The sequence below is a fragment of the Megalops cyprinoides genome, chromosome 22 (genome assembly GCF_013368585.1).
Source record: "Megalops cyprinoides isolate fMegCyp1 chromosome 22, fMegCyp1.pri, whole genome shotgun sequence".
NCBI lineage: Eukaryota > Metazoa > Chordata > Actinopteri > Elopiformes > Megalopidae > Megalops > Megalops cyprinoides.
The window spans coordinates 13,522,519-13,541,988 of NC_050604.1; the positions used below are offsets into that span (position 1 = coordinate 13,522,519).

Consider the following 19,470-nt stretch of genomic DNA (forward strand, 5'->3'; position numbering starts at 1 on the left):
GCACAAGGAGAGGGCTAAGGCCAAAGGTGGCAGTGGGCTACATTCCAGCCGTAATTGGAACGCCCCAGGTGTAGGTCTCCACTGATTTGATTAAGACAAACCACAATTCACCCTCTGAGGCCACATTATGTCAGAAATAAATATGTGCCCTGCCACCGATAAATATGTTTATTCCCTTATTGCCATATTCATTTAAGGCTCTGCTAAGCAATTATATCAGTCCTCAGATGGTCATTTTCTGTAATGTGGCAAATACCATTACAAGAGGCTAAATGTGCTTGATTGACAAGACGAGTGGAACCACAATGAAGTTCTCACTGTTGTAGTTGCAGATATCCAGCTACTGATATTAAACACCTACCAGGAAAATGAAGAGTTCAGACAAAGCGAATTATTATAAGAAAGGCCCACTGTCTGATAAAATCCCTTAAGTACAAAATCAAAGTGTCATATTTTCCATAACCTTGACTGATAAAGAGAAAAACAACAACATACTGTGCATGCAGAAGTAAGGTCCTAGAATACGTTTTGGAAACCCTTGTATGAATAAATATGATTTTCCCTGTCATGGAGCCAGTCCAACCATGCAAGTTTCAGATGGATGAGAATTCCTGGATTGACCACCTCTGTGGCTGAGGTGTAGGGGAAGCAAACTGCCAAAAACAGGACAGGTAGGTTGCTTTATCTTTCGGGTAGCAAGTGTGTGAGGTCATAATCTTCATTTACACACCTTAGGGTGCAGGCTGTCCAATTGAGTCCAGTGAAGAAACAACAAACTGTCTTACTTCCCTTTCCTCCATCTACCAGAGGACAGTATTGAAACATGAGAGCTCTGATGTCCCAGCCATGTTCAAGCGTGACAGACAAAGCCATCACTTCTTCCCCCAGGTGGTCCCCTGGGTAATTGACACTGAAAAGTCCTTGCATTGTGACTGATTTCTACACGTCTTTGTGTCATGGCAAATGTTTTCCAGATTATAATTTAATGGTATTGTCATCTCATGCCAAATCCAAGAGTGCAGTCAACATTAAATTAAAAAGCAAAGTACTGGAAAATAGACTATCCTGGACAAAACAAAGAGAAGGACAAACAAGTGGTTAAAGCATCAGATAACATTTCCAACTTTGTATGATTCAACTTCATTTCTGCCTTTCATGGTTGTGCTATCATTTTAAAACTTTATTTGACACTTAGTAGTGCTAATAAGTTAGTCCATAAAGCAATGCTTTGTCTGATGCCATCGAAAAAGGAAATCCATCAAACGATTCCTCATTTCCGGTGTGCGACATAATTGACACGCATAAGAAGATGCATTATATATTTCTAAATAATTTTCAGTATGCAAAACAGTTCAATCATTTTTCATCAGTGTGTGTCTGCAGGCTTGCTCTGTGTTTAATTGCACAGCGCAAGTTTATCATCCATTAATTCATAAGCTCAAACATAAGGAAAGATATTGATAAAACACCACACTGAGCAAAACCTATCCATTAACTCTCAACAAAACAATAAACCACTCGGCTAATCAGCTTGCAAGGAGAAGCAGAAGAATGGAAAATAAAAACAACTGCAGAAATAATAACATCACCATTTAGTTTAAAGCAGAAATTGGCCTGATTAATGGCATGCCTCCATCTTTAATTCATGCCATCTGAATTCCCACACATAAAAGCCTGTGATATTAGACTGATGCTGCATTTAGCATGTGCGGGTGACCGAGAGAGAAGGCACTCTTTTGTCTGCAGTCATACCACAGATACTCCATTTACTCAACAGGTATTTAACACAGTGAGTTTAACGTCACACATTCTGTGTCTGCCATTGTTAAAGATAAAAGCTTTCTGATTTGTTATGCTGTTATGAATAAAACGGGTGGGGCTAATTTTAAATTCTACAGCTGGCACACGAGTGGTGATGGCACCAGACCCTGCTATTAGCAAAGGTAATCTGGACATGGTTAATGACCTCTGGTTAAATCTCATCAAGTGTCTGCGGCAGTCATGCTAAACCCTCTGTCAGTCTATCTGCTGACAATCTAAGGGATGACTCCATAAGGAGAATCTTCATTAATAAACAGCAATATATATGGTATCAGCTTCTCCAAAGGCACATACTGAGATGATAACTTTAAATAAAATGGTAGGAAAGTTTGTAACATGCAGAGCCAAGTACTGAGAAATCAGTCTTGTAAGGGCAAGCAACTGGTACACAGGAGGTCCAACTGAACACTCTCCCTGTGGTTCATTTTTAATACTTATTTACCTTTCTTCCAAAAACTAATCATTTATCACAAGTTCCAATCAGATGTGTCAAATGCTGAAAAGAAGGTAAAACGCTAATGACTTTTTTTCTCAAATGCCTGCCTCATGTTATCTTTAAAATCAGCCTCTGTTCTGCAGATGAAGTCTTAATGTAGAGAAGTGAAGATTTAGCAGCTACTGTACACTGAGCAGGCTGACAACAGATTGCTTCCAAGCTATGCGCAAATGAGCCACAGAGCTGACAAGAGAGCTACAACAGTCACACTCACATTGTCTTAAGGGAAGGTCAGATGGACAGAATTATCAGTGTAATAACATGTGTTGCTATTAAACAAAGTGGATGTTGCTAAGCAGCTCACCTGCCCGTTTGGGTTCAATGACCAATTTGATGTTGTTTTCCTCTGTTCTTTTTTTTTCGTATTCAGCTTTGCTGCAGCAGTGCTAACCCCTTCAGTGAAGCGATAATCCGAGCACATTTTTAAAAAGGTGAGGCGCTCCTAATGACGTTCAGTTAATCAGCCGTGGATGTGTACTGTTCATTTACATATTTGTGGGGAATTTGGTGCTTTTCCGTTTATCTTCTGTCAGATGGCTCTCATCACGATTCATTGATTTGCAGTAAAATGAAAGCATGACCTCCGTCTGCTCTTCCAGAGCTCATCCAACTCCTTTAGCTCTGGGATGGTGTCTGAACTCCAGGACAAGAGCATTCTGCTAGACGCTAAATATGGATCCAGGTTATGTGTTTACACTGTGCTGGAACAGACGTGGTTCTTAACTAGGATGCTACATGCGGCTGTGGCAATACTATGTAACTATTACCTTCCTGCTTTAACAAGTTGTTTCCTACTAGCTAGAATTTAAAGTCTCACTAATTTGAAAGGCAGCACTTACTTACACTCTTATTATTTGCCCAGTTCAAAATAGCAATGTACTTCATTTGTATGCGTTCTCACTAGATCTGATGCTAATTTGTCAGTTATACCGTTTGTGCTAAGCTTTATAAACATTCAATAAATAGATCTACTCGGTCTGAATTATGCATTAAAATGTTACAATTCACTGATTTTCCTCATCTCAACATATATTAAAGACATATTATATTGAATCAATTTGCAATTCCAATTTTATGTTAAAAAGTAAACATTTTCTCATGTGTACCTAATTCATTATGCGTATAGGTCATGCAGAGTTATGTTTCCAGCCACTACATTCTGATGTAATATAGCTGAATGGTTTAATTAAAAAAATAGCATTTCTCCTTGCATGTTAAAGTATGTTAAACTATCATGCTATCTGTTTTTCATTCTGACCATGAACTGCTTAATGTTGTGTCTCATTCCATCAGACCGAAAAACCTGAGAGCTCTCATCCTTTGCCAAAAAGAAGAGAAATGAAATGCTTTGCTTTGGTGCTTGACTCCAGTTAGGATTTCTAAATCACCTTCAGTGTGAACTGAGTGTCTGCAATAAATCAAGATTAATAATCCTTCTTATCACATCGCGTCCCTCAATTATACTCGGAAAGGGAGGGGGACATGAGTCTGTATAGAACGTATTATCCCATCACTGCCAGACCACCAAACTGAGGAACATTTATACACTGTATTTAGTCAAGCATCAGGGTAAACCTTATTTTCTGCCCGCACAATCAAGCCTTATAACTCTCAAGCACACCCTGGGTGGTTTCTCATTTGCATTTTACAGTAGGTATTTATACTGGTGATGGCTCAATTCTTAATTTAAAAATATTGTAAGGCTACTCATTGTTGGAACAGGAAAACCTTGAGATGAACTATCAGTTGGAACACGTGTTGTTGGTGGAACCAAGATTTAAAATAGAGCCTTTGCAAATCTGCTTAAAACAGGCGTCATTGTGTGTAACACTAAAGCTTCCCTCCCTTATTCTGGTGCTGTGCTCACTACCATTACATAGATTCAATCAAAACTGCCAAGGCATTTACAGATTTTGCCTGAATCCAGGGATGCATTCTCTTGCAGTGAGATAAAGAGGATAACAATGAGGGAAAGTAAATATGCTTTGACCATCTTCCCAGCATGCCCTGCTTTATATCATTTAGATTTGCTTTCAGATTTTAGAGGTCTTAGGGTACATTTTGATGGTAAGTCCCTTTGACAGACACATTGCGAATGTTAGATTTATATCTTGCGCTAAATTAAGCTACTGATTTCAGTATCCCTTATATGTCCAGCCTACCTCAACCAAAGAGAGTACTTGACATATAATGGACACAGCAAAGTTAAAGCAGGAGATAATTCCATATGAAATTTTTATTCCCATAAATGATGAGTAGAGCCATGACAAATTGGAGAACAGACACTAACACAACATGCATATCAATTAGGATCAGTGGCCTGGTCTGCTTTAACTGCACCTGAAATGCATTTCACACAATATGGCAGGCACATCCATTTGCAAGCCTTCAGAGAGGTACGCATTAAATATACAGTGCATCTTTAGTCACTGACAGTGCAAGCCATAATGCAACATTATCATTTACATTATTATTATTAGTAGTAGCACTTATCAATAGTCAATATATTTTAGTTAAATTTTGTCAGCAAACACCCTTATCAAGGTTCATTTACAGAACATACATTACATCCATTTATACAGTCGAATATTTATTGTATATTTATGTATACACAGGTCATTACTTCACTATGGAGCCCTGTTGTCATCCAGACCTTGTTCACATTTACTCATTTCTACCCAGGAAATCCTTCTCTCCAGTGACACAAGAACATTTCTGCAAATCAGACCAAGTCCTGGATCACTTACTGTCAAAATATTTCCTCTACTATTAAGGTAGGTCTGCTGGGAATATAAGGCTTCAGCATAGAGACAACATCACCTCAGAGCTGAGTTTCACTCTGAACACCAGAGAAAGCCACTCATGTAAACCCCACACTGAGTGCGAAGCCATTTTTGATCACTTTGGTCACGTGCCCCACTGCCACTTTCTGTGACCTCAGCATGCTCTCCGGGTTCTCTTCCTGAATCCAATCAATTAAGCTCTGTTTTGCATTTGCTTTGATTTTCTTTTTCACAGGATGCTGGTGCCACAGTCCTGCTGGATGGCTGCTGATGGGGTACATGCAATCAAAGGCAAGACTCTGCAATCCAGCGAGTCTCAGCAAGGGTTTACCACAGCACGAGTGGGATGTGAAAGCGCTATAACTGTCTTAATGGAAATCCTTGCTGTGCTGAATTACTGTTTGTACCTGCGTGATTGCCCATACTTTTCACAAACTCTTCTATTCATCTTTGCACAAAAAAAGCCTAGAGGGAGTAGTGAAATCTCCCAAAAACATAGTCTTGCACTAGCCAAAGGAAAAAAGGGTGCGGACCTGTTTTTTTTTATAAATTGTAATTCTTACACATGTTCAAAAGGAATGGAAACTGACATAGTCTGGCTCAAAGTCATCCCAAGTGCAATGAAAGAGCATTAAAGACTTGTGATGGGTCCATTAGGACATGCATGCCACAGTGAAATTCAAAGAAGAAATCAATATAAAAAGGTAAATTAATAAATCAGCAAAACTCAATCATCTCACCTGAGTGTCATCACTAGCCGTGAGCACTCACAATCACAAAATATCATTCATTTTTAAAATGGAACTCCAACTCACTATGATGGTAATATTACTTACAACAAGACAAAGGAGACAGGTGAAATACTGGAAGTCATGATTACACACAGCAAAGTTGTTCACACAGTAGGAGCTTATCTTGTTTGCAGTAAAGCCGGCTAATGGTACTCATAATCAGACTGTGAGGGGGAGCAGTGTGATACACCGGTGACTTGCCTCACCTGTTGTAGAGGAGAATGTCAGGTACCCAGATCTGATTGGAGGGGAAACGCAGGTTTTGGACCCCTGGATAGTTGTCCGGGTTCCAGCTGAGGTAAATGTCATACCAGTGCTGTGTGTAAGACACAGGAGAAATGAGAGTGTGATTAATAAGTGTTGCTGCCTTATGAGTCGCGAGCAGAATCCTCAAACCCAGAGACAGGCACAAGCTCAATCATTAACAGTGGCAAAACATCATGAACACTGGAAACTCTATGAAGAACAGATGATTTTATTATGAGAAAAAAATGCAATCAATCCCTTGGCTAATCTTGTCTGAGCTTGCCTGATTAGGTTATTACCACATTCTCACCCTATATATTTTTCAATTACATTGCTTGACTATGGCAGTCAACAACTCATCTCTCTGGAATTCTATATATGTTATTATACACATCAGGTATTCAAGTATTAAAAGCACAGTTCATAGTATATGTACTTGCACAAGCACAAGCACAAGCCATCCGGCCAAGATGTGATCAGCTGTTAGCAAATTATAATGTAAAGGAAAGGAACACAGGCACAGTTGTCTGGTCAATCATGGTGGCATATATGAAAAATGGCTTCCATGGCTTCACAGTATACTGCATTCATAAACAACTGTGTATGTTCACTCCAGTAGAACAATGTTCATACAGGTTCTTGGCTTTTGAGATATCAAATAAATTCTAAAGAAAAGTAATCCTTGAAATAATTACAATTGAATGTAAAGTTGCTTCCTGGATTTCAAACGCAGCCCTTGTGAATGTATTTGATTACTGAGGTGTGGTATGACAGTCCTATCCTGCAGGTGTTTTCATGGCAGAAAGACATTCTCAATAGCAATAGGCAGCTTGTCCACTTTTACGCCCATCTGTGCCCAGTGGTGATGCCTGGCACATGGACAGTGTTCCTCTACCTTTTTCCTGAGACTGTACAGGGCACAATGTGGCCTCGATGTGTGTCCAAGACCCATGATCATTCAGGTTGTCTAAGCCATGACCAACTCAACCTGCTGCCATTTACAGACGTGGCTAACACTGGCTTTATTTTATCTTTGCATTCATCTTTACAACAGAAACACGAGGATGTCTAACTGCCTACACAATGTTCCTGTTTGTTTCTCCTTTATTTTATGATGAATGTTGTCATCTCAAGGGTAAACAAAAAACCAAATGCATACAGACTGCATACATTTCTTCTTTTTTCATTGCAGTCTTCAGGCTAAACTTTGTACTTTAATGAAATAGCTGTTCCTGTATTATATCATTAACATAGAAGAGACAGTCTGTGCACTCAGGATTCTCATTGCTATTTAAATTGATGAGGAATAAGGGAGTTCAGGTGATGGTACATTTGGTAGCATGGACAGAATGTTCACTGCAAAGAATAAAAAGTTCAAATCTCTAATTCAAAAAATGCTCCAAGGTTGAAAGATCTCTGACAAGCACACTAAAATATAAGATGAATGTCAAGAACATAAATGACTACATTCTGTCTGACATCTTTGCATTTAAAACTTTAGCCTGAAACTCAACCCTCATTCCTATAAATCCAATAAAGATAACAGTGAAAAAGAAGAGTCACCTGTGTCAAATAGATCAATTACAGTGAATGTGACTTCATCATCTGTGGGCAGGGCACTGTGCGAGAGCCCATCTCATTTTTAAGATGAAATTTATTTGATACAATTTGTTCTCTGTCTTTGTAAGGCACTCTGGAGAAGAATATCTGCCACATGACAAAATGTAAATGATGACTTTAGGCACATTTGCTACACATTTTTTAAAAAATCATACAATGTTGTAGCCATAGTGTGTCAAAAAATGTCCCCACAAAATACGTGACAGATTGAGAGGAAGGACAGAGACTGAAATACAAGCACATCAGAGAGCAAAATGGACTAAGTGCCTTCATGCCTATTGGCAGAGTGCTTCTGCTCTGTTCATGTTGTGCTGTCTTTGCATTGCCTTTACAAGATTATAATGAAAGGCTTTCATAATTTATCGATAAAAGACTGAACCACTCTTGGCTTGTTCACTCAGAGTGATGCTGACAGGTCCAATACCATCCAAAGACTATGCACTGACCCTCATCATGGCTGATTTAGGGTTACCCAGGGGTCATGGGAACTGAGACTCTAATTCCATATCCAATCAACTAATTCATCTCCCAGTGAAGAAACATCAATGAACGCATATATTGGAAAAAGTACTGCATACTGCGTGAAAGCAGCGTAAAAACATGATAAGCAGTATTCTTAATTGAAAAGTGGGCAATATACCAATGCAACAAAAATGAGATTAGATTACCAAATAAGTGACATGCACTGTAAGAGCTACACAAATACATAGCTAATGTGGAGTCTGCAGTTATTGTACACCTATATTCTCATATCATTTCATATTAAATTCCTGGCAGTTGCCTACTGTTATGCCCCCACCCTCATTTCCAAAATCAATATATAGAAGGATAAACCTCTCTAGTTTAAACCTCACATGGTGTTTTGCAAACTGAACTTTTCAGAGTTTCTAATAAATATATTTTGGCTGGTAATAAAGCAGGATTATATACACTGCAGGTAATTGAAGTTTAACTTTCCTCACTTTTGAGTGTCTGGTATTAATGAACAGCATTATTATCTCCAACTTACCAATTGCAACCAAGCATTTGTCATTAGGACCTGGTTCTTTTCATCCTAAGAAAGAAAGAAGAGGGGAAAATCTCTTCAGAACAGAGAAACAACATCATTTATTCAATTTTCAAAATGCAGAACTACAGCAGTTAAGTTTCAAAATGATACTCAAAACCTGTTTTATGACACGCTCAGCAAAAGTAAATAATCTCCCCCTTCAAAGCTCAGTACAGGAACAAACAAATGAGACCAGAATGACATTTCAGAACAATAAAAGAAAATTTGCTAACGGTCATTAAAATCATAATGCAATTGAAATAGGAGGCCAGCAGCCAAAAGCAAAACAGCAGCCAAAACAATGAGATGACATAACAACCACACAACATAATGCGCAAATATTTAATGACCCATATTTAGTGTGAACAGTTTCTGGCCCACTTCTCTAAGTGTTTTTTGTTCCTGCAATTATTCTTCTTGACTGCGTAACCGTTTGAGAGACCTGGTGTGCAACTTGTGTTTTATTTATGAAAGAACAATGCCGCCATATAGATCAACACATGCCCCAGAATGAAAGACGGGGGAAAGAAGGGGTGCAAATGAATGTTGCCATGACAGCGCACTGAATCCCATCAAGATCCAGGCTTAAGGGAAAAAAGTTAATTTGTTATAATACATGGTTAAATTCATCTTGGAAGGTCTGTTGCTACTCAAATTATGCTGCAATCTCATCAAATTGCTGTTAGTGAAAATTTTCCATCCAAAAGTGCTAATTTAATAATTTGCATGAACTGCTGTTTTCCTTTTAATATTTTTTGTTGAATGTTCATGACAAAATAGCATGGCTATTCAGAACATGTGCAAATTTTCAGGTACTGTGTACTACACACATACACAGATCCAAATACAGTTGATCAATTCCTTCTTTCACATGAATGTTGTTTTCATGAATTATTTTTTATTACAGTCAGCCAAACATACTTTCCATGTCAGTGACACACTGTGTTTGAACAGGACAGCTACTGGAGGAAAGGAAAAAAAAACTTGCCTTGAGGCTTGTTGAGGGAGTGTCACATTTGAATAAAAACATCCCACACAATGCACCGTAATGTGTAAGAAACAGATATCAAAGTTAATCTTCTCTAGGATGTACCACTGACTTCAGATTGAATTATCCAGTCAGAGAGCATTCATTGGAGCATAAGATAAATAAGCTTCTGGAATGGTAATCACCCATTTTTATGGTTCTTTGATAATCTTCATTTAAAAAATGGTATTGCTGCTTTCTTGGCATTTAATTAAAGTTTGCCATAAAAAGTGATTAGCAAATATTTGCCTTTAATCACAGTTGTGCTTGTGATTAAAGCTCATGCACATGCTATAAATTGCACAACCTCAACAACAGAGTGGGACATTTGCTTGAGAAAACACACCTGGATTGGTTAAAATTTCCTTCAGATTTAACGTTGCTGTAGCCAGCTCTGCTTTGACATTTTATATGTAGGCATTGGTCAAATCAAAACTGCTTTACCTCCCTCCTTCATAACACCACACATTTTCTTTGATTCCGTTTTGAGCACCACTTTAACTGGTATAATTGGACCCCTACTATGACCAAAACCAGCACATTCTCAGCTTCAGTCAGCCTTTGTTCAAAAAAAACCCCTTAAAACTATTGCTTTAGCTGTATGTGAGTCATTAAATGTGACCTTAAAATACTTCATTCAGTTGACTGCACTAGTGCATCATGGGAAGGATAGGTGTCATACACTTCCATCTTCTTTCCCACGGGAGGTGGTAAATCTGTGACCTTTGCAGCATGAGTATGAAATAGAACGTCCAACACTGAAAACACATCAATGAGGCAAATGCGCACCTGACCTAAAAAGAAAAAAGATGGCCTTGTTTGCGCTAAGACCTCTATCCCAAGGGGTGGATAAATAAGTAATGGTAAGAGATGATCATGGAGTTCCTCAGGTTTGCTGTCAAGGAGCCTGCTAAGGGTTCATCTTGCAGTCAAACACTCCAGAGAGCATCTGGTCACTCAAGAGCAGTCAAACACTCAAGAGCATCTGCTATCCAAGCCCAGACACAGACACTGCACACTGAGCCCTGAAAAACACTGACACTGGGAAAAGAAATAGTTTTTTTTTCACTGTACAGTCCAATAACACAACAACTACAACATGCATCTTTTCAATTCGCGTCAACACAATAACATACTGTCTACTGGATTCACATCTGCACTGCCACTGCCATAGGAATGACCATTTCTGCCATTTCAGATTCTCTGCCATGTTTGGCTGGCAGTATATATCTTTCAGCTGTGTTTTGAGGGGCCTGCTCTCCTTGTTTATAAGTCAAGGGGAAGTCAAGCCACTGAGTACACATGTGACATCACCACAGTGTCACAACTCATCACCACATGTTGGTGGTTACTACACTGATCTCCGATTCACAATGCCAAACAGGACCCTGACCAGTCGGGACAGGACATTAACACATTTACCAGTGTGTCTTGTGAGAGCGAACCTTGCATGTTCCCTTTAACTGTGAAAACACTGATACCAAAAGAATTTAACGAGCGTAAACATCCAAAGTCTCTCTAACTTCTCTCTGATATACCAACTTCCATTACTTTTGAGGACAGACTCTCTGGCAACCTTGCAGAATTTATTCTACGATTACTAAATCACCACCTAAGTGGCACAGGAAATGATGACATGGGGGGTTGTGTAGCCACATCATTTTATTTGGCGATAAAATGTACTTGTGCTAATCCAGATAAAAGCCGGGATTAAAAGAAGCCAAAAAGCTATTAAACGACTGTCTGCATTTCACCCCTAAAAGGAGAGCTGTTAAGTGTGTCATGGTAAAGTAGTGATGAGTAATGATGAGAAGTCTGGCTGGACCACTTTATGGCCATGTCCCGCAGCACAGCGCCAGATCTGGGCCTGTCATGTGTGTCAGAGGAGCCTCAGATGCCTGTGGGCAGGCTAGCCTGTGGCAATGCAGAGCACATTCAGGCAACAACCATTTTGTCAGAATTTGTGAATTATAAAGTGTCACTTAGGTTGCTGCCTCTACCAAATGTTAGCTCACCGATCATTGTTTAAACATGCTTAGACTGCCTTAAATTAACTTAATTAAACAGCGTTAAATCATCAGTGAAAATGTAAAATGAGAACATTGGAATAATTTCAAACTGAGAGTTAAAGAGGTTATCAGTTTTGGATGTTTTCTGGTTTAAAATTTTTCTTAAATTATGCAAGATCTTTGTTGACTGGAAAAGACTGCACTGCCATAAGGATTAAAGAGTCCACGGCGCATACAGAAACAAGATTCTGCAGGGTAACTCAATAACCCCACGATGGGAGTTAATTCATTACCGATTGATGGTGTGTAAACTGCCATGCTGCGTGCCTGCCTGATGAGCAACTGCTTCAGGGACAGTGGGCCACAGCTGGGTTCTATCAGACTCTGAACGTTCAGTATAGCTGGAGAACCTCCTTTTACGCATGGCCAGGCAAGGCAGTCCTCTCTGCAGGGACACAGGCAGGACTGCCAGAGATGCCACTCCTCTGACCTCCGATTGCCTTTTACCACATTGAGTTTATCTACAAATCAATGGTGCATTTTTATACCAGAATGAATAGTGTTCAGGTAAGTAGAGAAATGTCCTGTTTCCCTGAGCCTATACTGCTATAAAATGTTTAAAACTAAACAACCAAAGCTCTAGTTCTTTCACCTTGTCTCCCTGTCAGTCTTTTGACAGACAGAATTGCTTTTATAGACTCTGACCTCTGACGGTCTACACAACTGGTTATTATAATCTCACCCCTGCCATTAGTAACACACTTGTTTGGCAGAACCTCTGCATACAACAATACAGTACACATAAAGAATCAAAAGAAGGCCATACTCATGGAAAATCATATTAATTATCTAATGGAAAGTATGGGTTGAAGTGAATATCTTAAATAGACTCCACTCTCATCACGTCACTCAACAGATTGGTAGCAATAAGCAAAGGCTATGCATTTGTGTTGATTTCATGTTTTAGCGCTTGCTACTTTCCGTTCCTTGAAAGAGCCATTCTGACAGCTGAATGTACGCAGCTTTCTGGACATGTCTGAATGGGACAGCTTTCACTCGATCCAGCACTTCCCCGGGGCATCTCTCCTCCAGATTATGTGCTGTTTTATTAATGCGGTTCCCAATGTCGTGCTTTATTTCTCAGTGCTAGCGGTTCGCCATGAAAGGACATTTTCAAACGGTCACAAGATGTTCCATTAACTCTGATCTCCCCAGAAAAAGTAAAGACGCTCCATCAGATATGGTCTGCCCCTCTTGCAAACCCCATAGTCAAGTGTACTGTTCCTTTTCTTAAAATGGATCTGTGCTGATTAACTTTCTAACAAATGACAGCTGCTTTGAGCACTTTTAAAATCTCTTTCAGATATAATCATTTTTAATATTCATGTTGTGATCTTTTCTCATGTAAATTCTATCACCAAGAACATAAAAATCTTACAAAAAAAAAAAAACAAACATTTTTGACATCAGAAGAAAGCTATCTATTCCATACAGCAACATTTGGAATTGAACAGTTTACTCCCTGAAACCCTATACTTAGCCACCCAGTTTCTTAACTTGAAGAAAGAACATCAAAAGTGACGTAGATAAATTATTTCCCGACAGAGCTGTAGGTGCGATCTAATCCGTCTGGTAGGTTAGCCTGTAAATGGGAACACTGTGGACTCCAGCTCCAAATGAAGGCATGTATGAGGACCCAGAGTAAAGGAGAGGGCAGAGCCAGAGCTAAAGATAGTGCCACAGTGCAGCACTCCCGAACAGCTTGTAAAATTAAAGCAAGCATTATGTTTTACTGCCTCTGACAGCCCACCCTGACAGGAACAATCTGATAAATTCTTTAAAGAGTTGGAAGTGTGCACTCAGGCCAGAAGGCTCTACAAGTAGTTTCTTTTTTATTTATTTATTTTTTTTTACTAATATCCACAGTTGAGACTACAGATCTAAACTGTCACATGGTGATATTTATTTATTGATTTATTAGTTTTAATTTTAAAACATTTTAGATGCTATAGCAACAGCTACAAATTCTGGCGGTAAACATCCAGTTCATTCATTTCTAAGCAATGCGCAGTTTACCAATCAGAGGCAAGATTGACCCACTAATGTTCAGGATGGCGTATGTCAGTATAACGCCAGTAAAAGAAGTCCCTACAGTGAAAAGGACAGCTCACACTGCTTAAGGCGAGAGAATATACAGAGCTATATGGATGAACTGTGTGACCCGTGGTGAGCTAATGCAGAGGTAGCATGATCATGCAGAGAGTGGCTTGAAGGGTTCTGTCAGGCACATGCCTTCCATCTCCTCTCTACCTCTCTGCTCCTCTCCCTCCTCCGCCCAGCTCCCCACAGCCACGGCAGCTGCCCCGGCCCATCTAACCGCTCAGAAGGAAGTCGTGCGTTTGCAGTTTCACAGCTTCCCAGCCATGGCCTATGGGCCCCCCCCCTCGCCATCTGGAGCCGCAATGGAGCCCCGCGCTGAGCCAAATGAGGCAGACGGATTGCGTACCTTACAATCTCAAATGAGACATGTCACGTTTAAAGCTTGGCTTCTGATGCATTTGAACTCTATTGTCTTTTCTTGGATTTGGCAGTGAGCACAGTGCAGAGAAGATAATTATGGATGGGAAGGCCAACAAGGCCTCTTCAGTCAGCTGTCTAGCTGTCACTACTAGTAAACTGTCACTGTTTCTTAAGCTACTTAAGAAATGAAAGTAGCACTTTCTTAGACCCACTCCTTAAAGTTAAGGGATGAAGCACACCGCAGATGGTGTCAATGTGAGACAATAGATGGATTGTTGAGGAGTCATGTATTATTTATTATCCCTGACTTGAACATCTGTGTTGTTTTTTCAGGTTTAATATTTATATTTAAAAATTACTTTCTCTTTTCTTTCTAACTTTCCTGTCATCATTGGATCTAAGAGCTATGGGTTCTTATTTATGACCTTAATTATTCCAGTACAGAATGCGAATTCTGTATGAATGTGTTACAGTGTACAAAAAATCTAAATAGGTCAATTCACCAGATCAACAAGCAAGTCACCCCAAAAAAGAGCCTCATCCAAGGCAGAGGTATATGGTATATGGCTTTTGAAGATGCACCTGCATTAAACCATATTCCATACTTCTGCCAGCTGCATCAGAAACATGATTCCAAGGCCAGTTAACACAGTACTTGGAAGGTGATATAATTTTCATGTGAGATTATCCTCCTCTTAAAACTCCTTGGAGCACTGAGCCAGCCCCTGGAAGAGGATCTTCGGATCATGCCTGATCCAGTTTGGATCTGCATGACCTTGCATCATGTCTGTCCTGTCCATCAGTGCTGGCAAACACGGAGCGCACGTATGCTCGGCTTGTCATGTGCCACTGACCCCTGACACAAACAGCAAAAGGCATGCGTGTTCGCGCGCACGCCCACACAGGCATCTGTTACCGCCTTTCCTCTTCAATGTCCAATTTCACTGGAAAACAACTTGCAATCATGCATTCCTAACGCAGTTTCCCTATGTGGCTGTATTGAGATTTATACTGTGGCTGACACCAGTGTGGCCAGACTTCAGTGGGAACATCCTGTGCTGTTTCATTAAGGTTATTACATGTGTTTGCAACTCAACTCATCCATCACTTGAGTGTTTCCAGTTTATTAAATCCTTGATTAACACCCCAAACCATCCCAAATGAACAAACAGTCCCTTACCTTTTGCAAATATAATGGACATTTCATTTGCCCTCACCTGCCTTTTAGTCTTTAGCTATTGTGGTTTATGGTTATGTAGTGTTATGTCCTTAAAAGGGCTATGTAAACAATGACTGAGGACTTTATTTGATTATTTATTGAACAACTGTCATTGGACCATCACTAAATGAGAGGATTTCACCACTGATGCAAGCATATCTGTCATGGTATACATTTCATTACAACCTTATTTGGTTTATCTTTGGTCAACAAATTCAAAGGTACAGGTATTTCAAAAAAAATACCCAAGTTCTCCAAGCCTACTGATATACATTGGCCAATGTGTTCAGACACACCAGACAGGTGCAGGCGACCAGAAAAATCACTCTAGTAAGAGTAATCAGTTGGTTTACTTTGTTTGACGTTACCAATAGAACAAGGTATATGTCCCCAAGGAAAGCAAAGCTGTCAGTGTAAAAATGCAACCATTTTTTGAAAAAGCTTAATATCCTGAATGATAAAGCAACAGACACTGAATGAGTCATGTGATTACCCAACACCGCAATGTGTCACATGTACACACTGTGTCACATATAAAGTGGAAGTCCTTTGACTCAAACCTTGGTCTTTTCGACCTTCGGGTCCTGGACTTCTGGCAAACTCTCAACAGAGCTCAGGGGTGTGTAGGACCCAGGAGAACATGATCAGAAATATGTGCCTTTATAAATTATATTCACTTGGCCAGAAGGGACCATGACATATACAACAGTACACAAGGTATGAAAGCAACCCCTGTGAGGGTAACAGACCTGTGGGGGGAAGCAGGTCTCTGTTAAAGAGTGCATTTGTATTCCTATTGCCTCACAGCTCAGGTGACAAATGAGTGCTGACATGCGGCGCAGCGAAAAGCATATTTAACAATCTTTGTGGATTTTTGACGCCTCTGACAAAAATTCCAGCGGGACGGTGAGCGACACCGACCACCCCCCCCCCCCCCCCCCCCCCCCCCATAACCATCCTGAGGCAATAAAAACCAGCAACCGCAGGAGCAGTCAGATACACATGACTTCAGGGACTCTCGCGCTCCTAAACGGCGTCTTTAAACCATTTACTCACTCATAGACGGCTGCTCGCGGAGTGCCGTGGAGAATGGAGAATGAATATTAAGAGCAGGAGGCAGAGCGATAAGGTGTAATGTGAGGCGCTGAAACTAATTGGAGCATTACGCAAAGAGCTAGGAGAAGGGTTTTCAGAGAATCCCCAAACAAGCACTTCAGACTCTACAGTTTGTTTTTTCCCCCCATACGCAGAGAAATCCCACATACCCTCACCCTCTCACAACAGCTGTTTCTAACATTTCTCCTTCCCATCTCCACCTATTCTGTCTGTACCTTTCTGTTCTGATATCTACCCAGGACAAAAATCATACTAGCCAAGTGCAATCCCCATATCTGAGTCCAAACCAAAGGCCATGTTATTAAATATGTCAATAAATATGTTTTTTTTTAATATGATACATAGATGTATCATATTTAATAAACCATGTACCATAAATATGATACAAGTACATTGCCTTTCAGTACAGTTTCATAAATAACTAAGGTCAAAAATGCAAAACATTAATTATGATTGAAAAAATTCTAACTTTGCAAATATCAGTCTACTTGAACACAGAAAAGGAACATTGCACTGATATTGTTGCAAAATCAATATTAGTTACATTTCTATCAGTATTAGATTTTGTAGATGAGTTGAGAAGTATTTAACAAATTGAAATCCATGAACCAATTTTAAACAGAAATCCTTACACAGCCATAGTTAGGCTGAGCATATTGAGGTTCACGGACAAAGTTTTAGATTTTTCCAGATAGGCTGAATTAGGGGGTCTGACTGGATGATGCCTGTGTGACGTCAAAGTGTGGAAACAAGTGCCCAGAGGCACTTTTAGCAGGAGAATGCATCTAAAAAATTAAATGACTATGGGTGCTTCCTCCTCCTCTCAGAGAATGTAGATTGAGCCCCTCCACATCTGTCTCCATCTCCTTCAAGCTTATTTTCAATCAGTTTCTCATCCTACATGCAATTATTTAAGGAGTTATGGAAGCGTTCTAGTACCACTTTTGCAATCTACATCAGAGGGAGCAACCAGCAGATCCTTAAATTCAAGCACACACAGACAGCCTCAAACCATCTGTGACTGTTTAACCCCATCCGGTAAACGTCACAAACCTTCCCAGTGCAATCTCTATCCATCAGATGTTGTCCACAAACGACAGGAAAAAACTACTTAATGCTTTGGGCACTTCAATGTTTGTGAAGCCCACAGATGCTGGAGCCAAGCCAGGCCCCCAGCAGTTTACTGTCTGTGGGTAAAATCTCAGAGACAGCTCCTCGGCCCTTTTCAAGGAAACGTATGTAGGACACTACAGAGAGCTGACTTGACTGAAGCTCTGCCAGGAAACTTTGCCATTATTGCATGTGTCAGTGAATTCAGGGTTATGGGACTCCCTTGGCCATATTTACAGCATGCTGTATGCACATGCATGTGTGCGCAAGTGTGAGTGGGTGCATCTGGTGTGCAAATGTATTCAGAAGGTATGAAAATTAAATCGTGGCCAGGAAATGGAAGTACAAAGGCTTGTGTTGGAACCTGCTGATTTCTAAGACGCACTCTAAATGGTGAGGAGCTGTTTTAAGATTCCACTTCATCTCGCCCGATGCAGCGGGAGGTCCACCATGCTGAAGAGAACTGCTGGAGTCACTCAGGCGGAAGATATGCATCAGATTATCATCTCACAGCTCATAACTAAAAGTTTTTTTTCATATGCTAATACTAGCCCGAAAGAGGTAGAGACAGGAATACAGAATGGGGGAGAAAGGCTCAAAAACACAGGCAAACAGGGAGACACTGAGATAAAATAGAAAAAAAATAAAGAAGAGTGAAAAGGTAAAGGACCAAATAGCACACTGGAGTCCCAATGCTAAATTCGTAGGTCATCTTTTGTTTATAACTTCTTCAGAAAAAGCAATATAGTGACAGAAATTCAATTGACAAAATTGAAGATCGATGTATAATTCACTAAGAGGGTGCTCCCCGGTCAATCAGAAAACCCCCAGAACAGAGCTCAGTCAGTCTGTTAGTCCTGCTGCCACACACAGCTGTGACCATGAGGAAAAAAATGTCAAAGATGTAACATTCTGAGACATGAAATACGCTGATAATACTATAAGCAAACAGGGAATATGACAATCTTGGTCTAAATGTTGACAAGCATAACAGTGTATAATGGTTTCCGAATAAAATTCCCTTGCAACACACGATACGCATCCATCATTCCACCAGAGGGATTAGAGAATGGGATTTTCTTTCTGCACGTGTTTTACAGCGGTAATCCCACTGCATTTGCCCCCATTGCTGGACTGGGAATGTAGCATCAGACTGAGAAATGCACCACTCAGACCATCACTCAGGAGGAACAGAAGCATCAGCAGCCCCTGGACTCTTTGCAGAATTTTGCATGATGCTCAGGTCACAAACTCTGCCCCTGCTTTTGCATGTAATCACGCATTACAGCAACAACAAAAGCACGTTACTGAAAGTGTTTTCCTCACATACGGTGATTGTGTAGACTAGTTGGTTGCCTCCCTGAAGGCACCCGATATTGAGACACTCCAGCTGAGGGATTTCTCAATGCCACAAATGATGAGTGATGGTAAAACACAGTACCAGTCAAAAGTTTGGACACACCTGATTAAAATAATGGGAAAAATGCATTCAGAGACATTTTGATCCAAAGACTATGCTTAAATGCTTCAAATTTGTTTCATAGGCAAATGTAGATAGTGACGTTGATTCCTATGTATGAATTTCTTTCCAAAAAATATTTTTCAAAATATTTTTTGGCTGCTTTGAAGAATCAAAAATATAAGATAGTTTTGTTTTGTTTAAC

At 40.1% G+C, this 19,470-nt stretch overlaps 1 protein-coding gene across 1 annotated transcript in view; it reads right to left on the reverse strand.

Moving 5' to 3' along the window:
* Positions 1–19,470, reverse strand: part of chrna8 (cholinergic receptor, nicotinic, alpha 8) — a 61,170-nt gene that overhangs the window by 18,118 nt on the left and 23,582 nt on the right. The window contains exons 3-4 of the mRNA XM_036516521.1: positions 8,767–8,811; positions 6,098–6,207 (exon numbers count right to left, since the gene is read on the reverse strand). Coding sequence (XP_036372414.1) covers positions 6,098–6,207; positions 8,767–8,811 — 155 coding nt within the window. The remainder of the gene's footprint in view (positions 1–6,097; positions 6,208–8,766; positions 8,812–19,470) is intronic.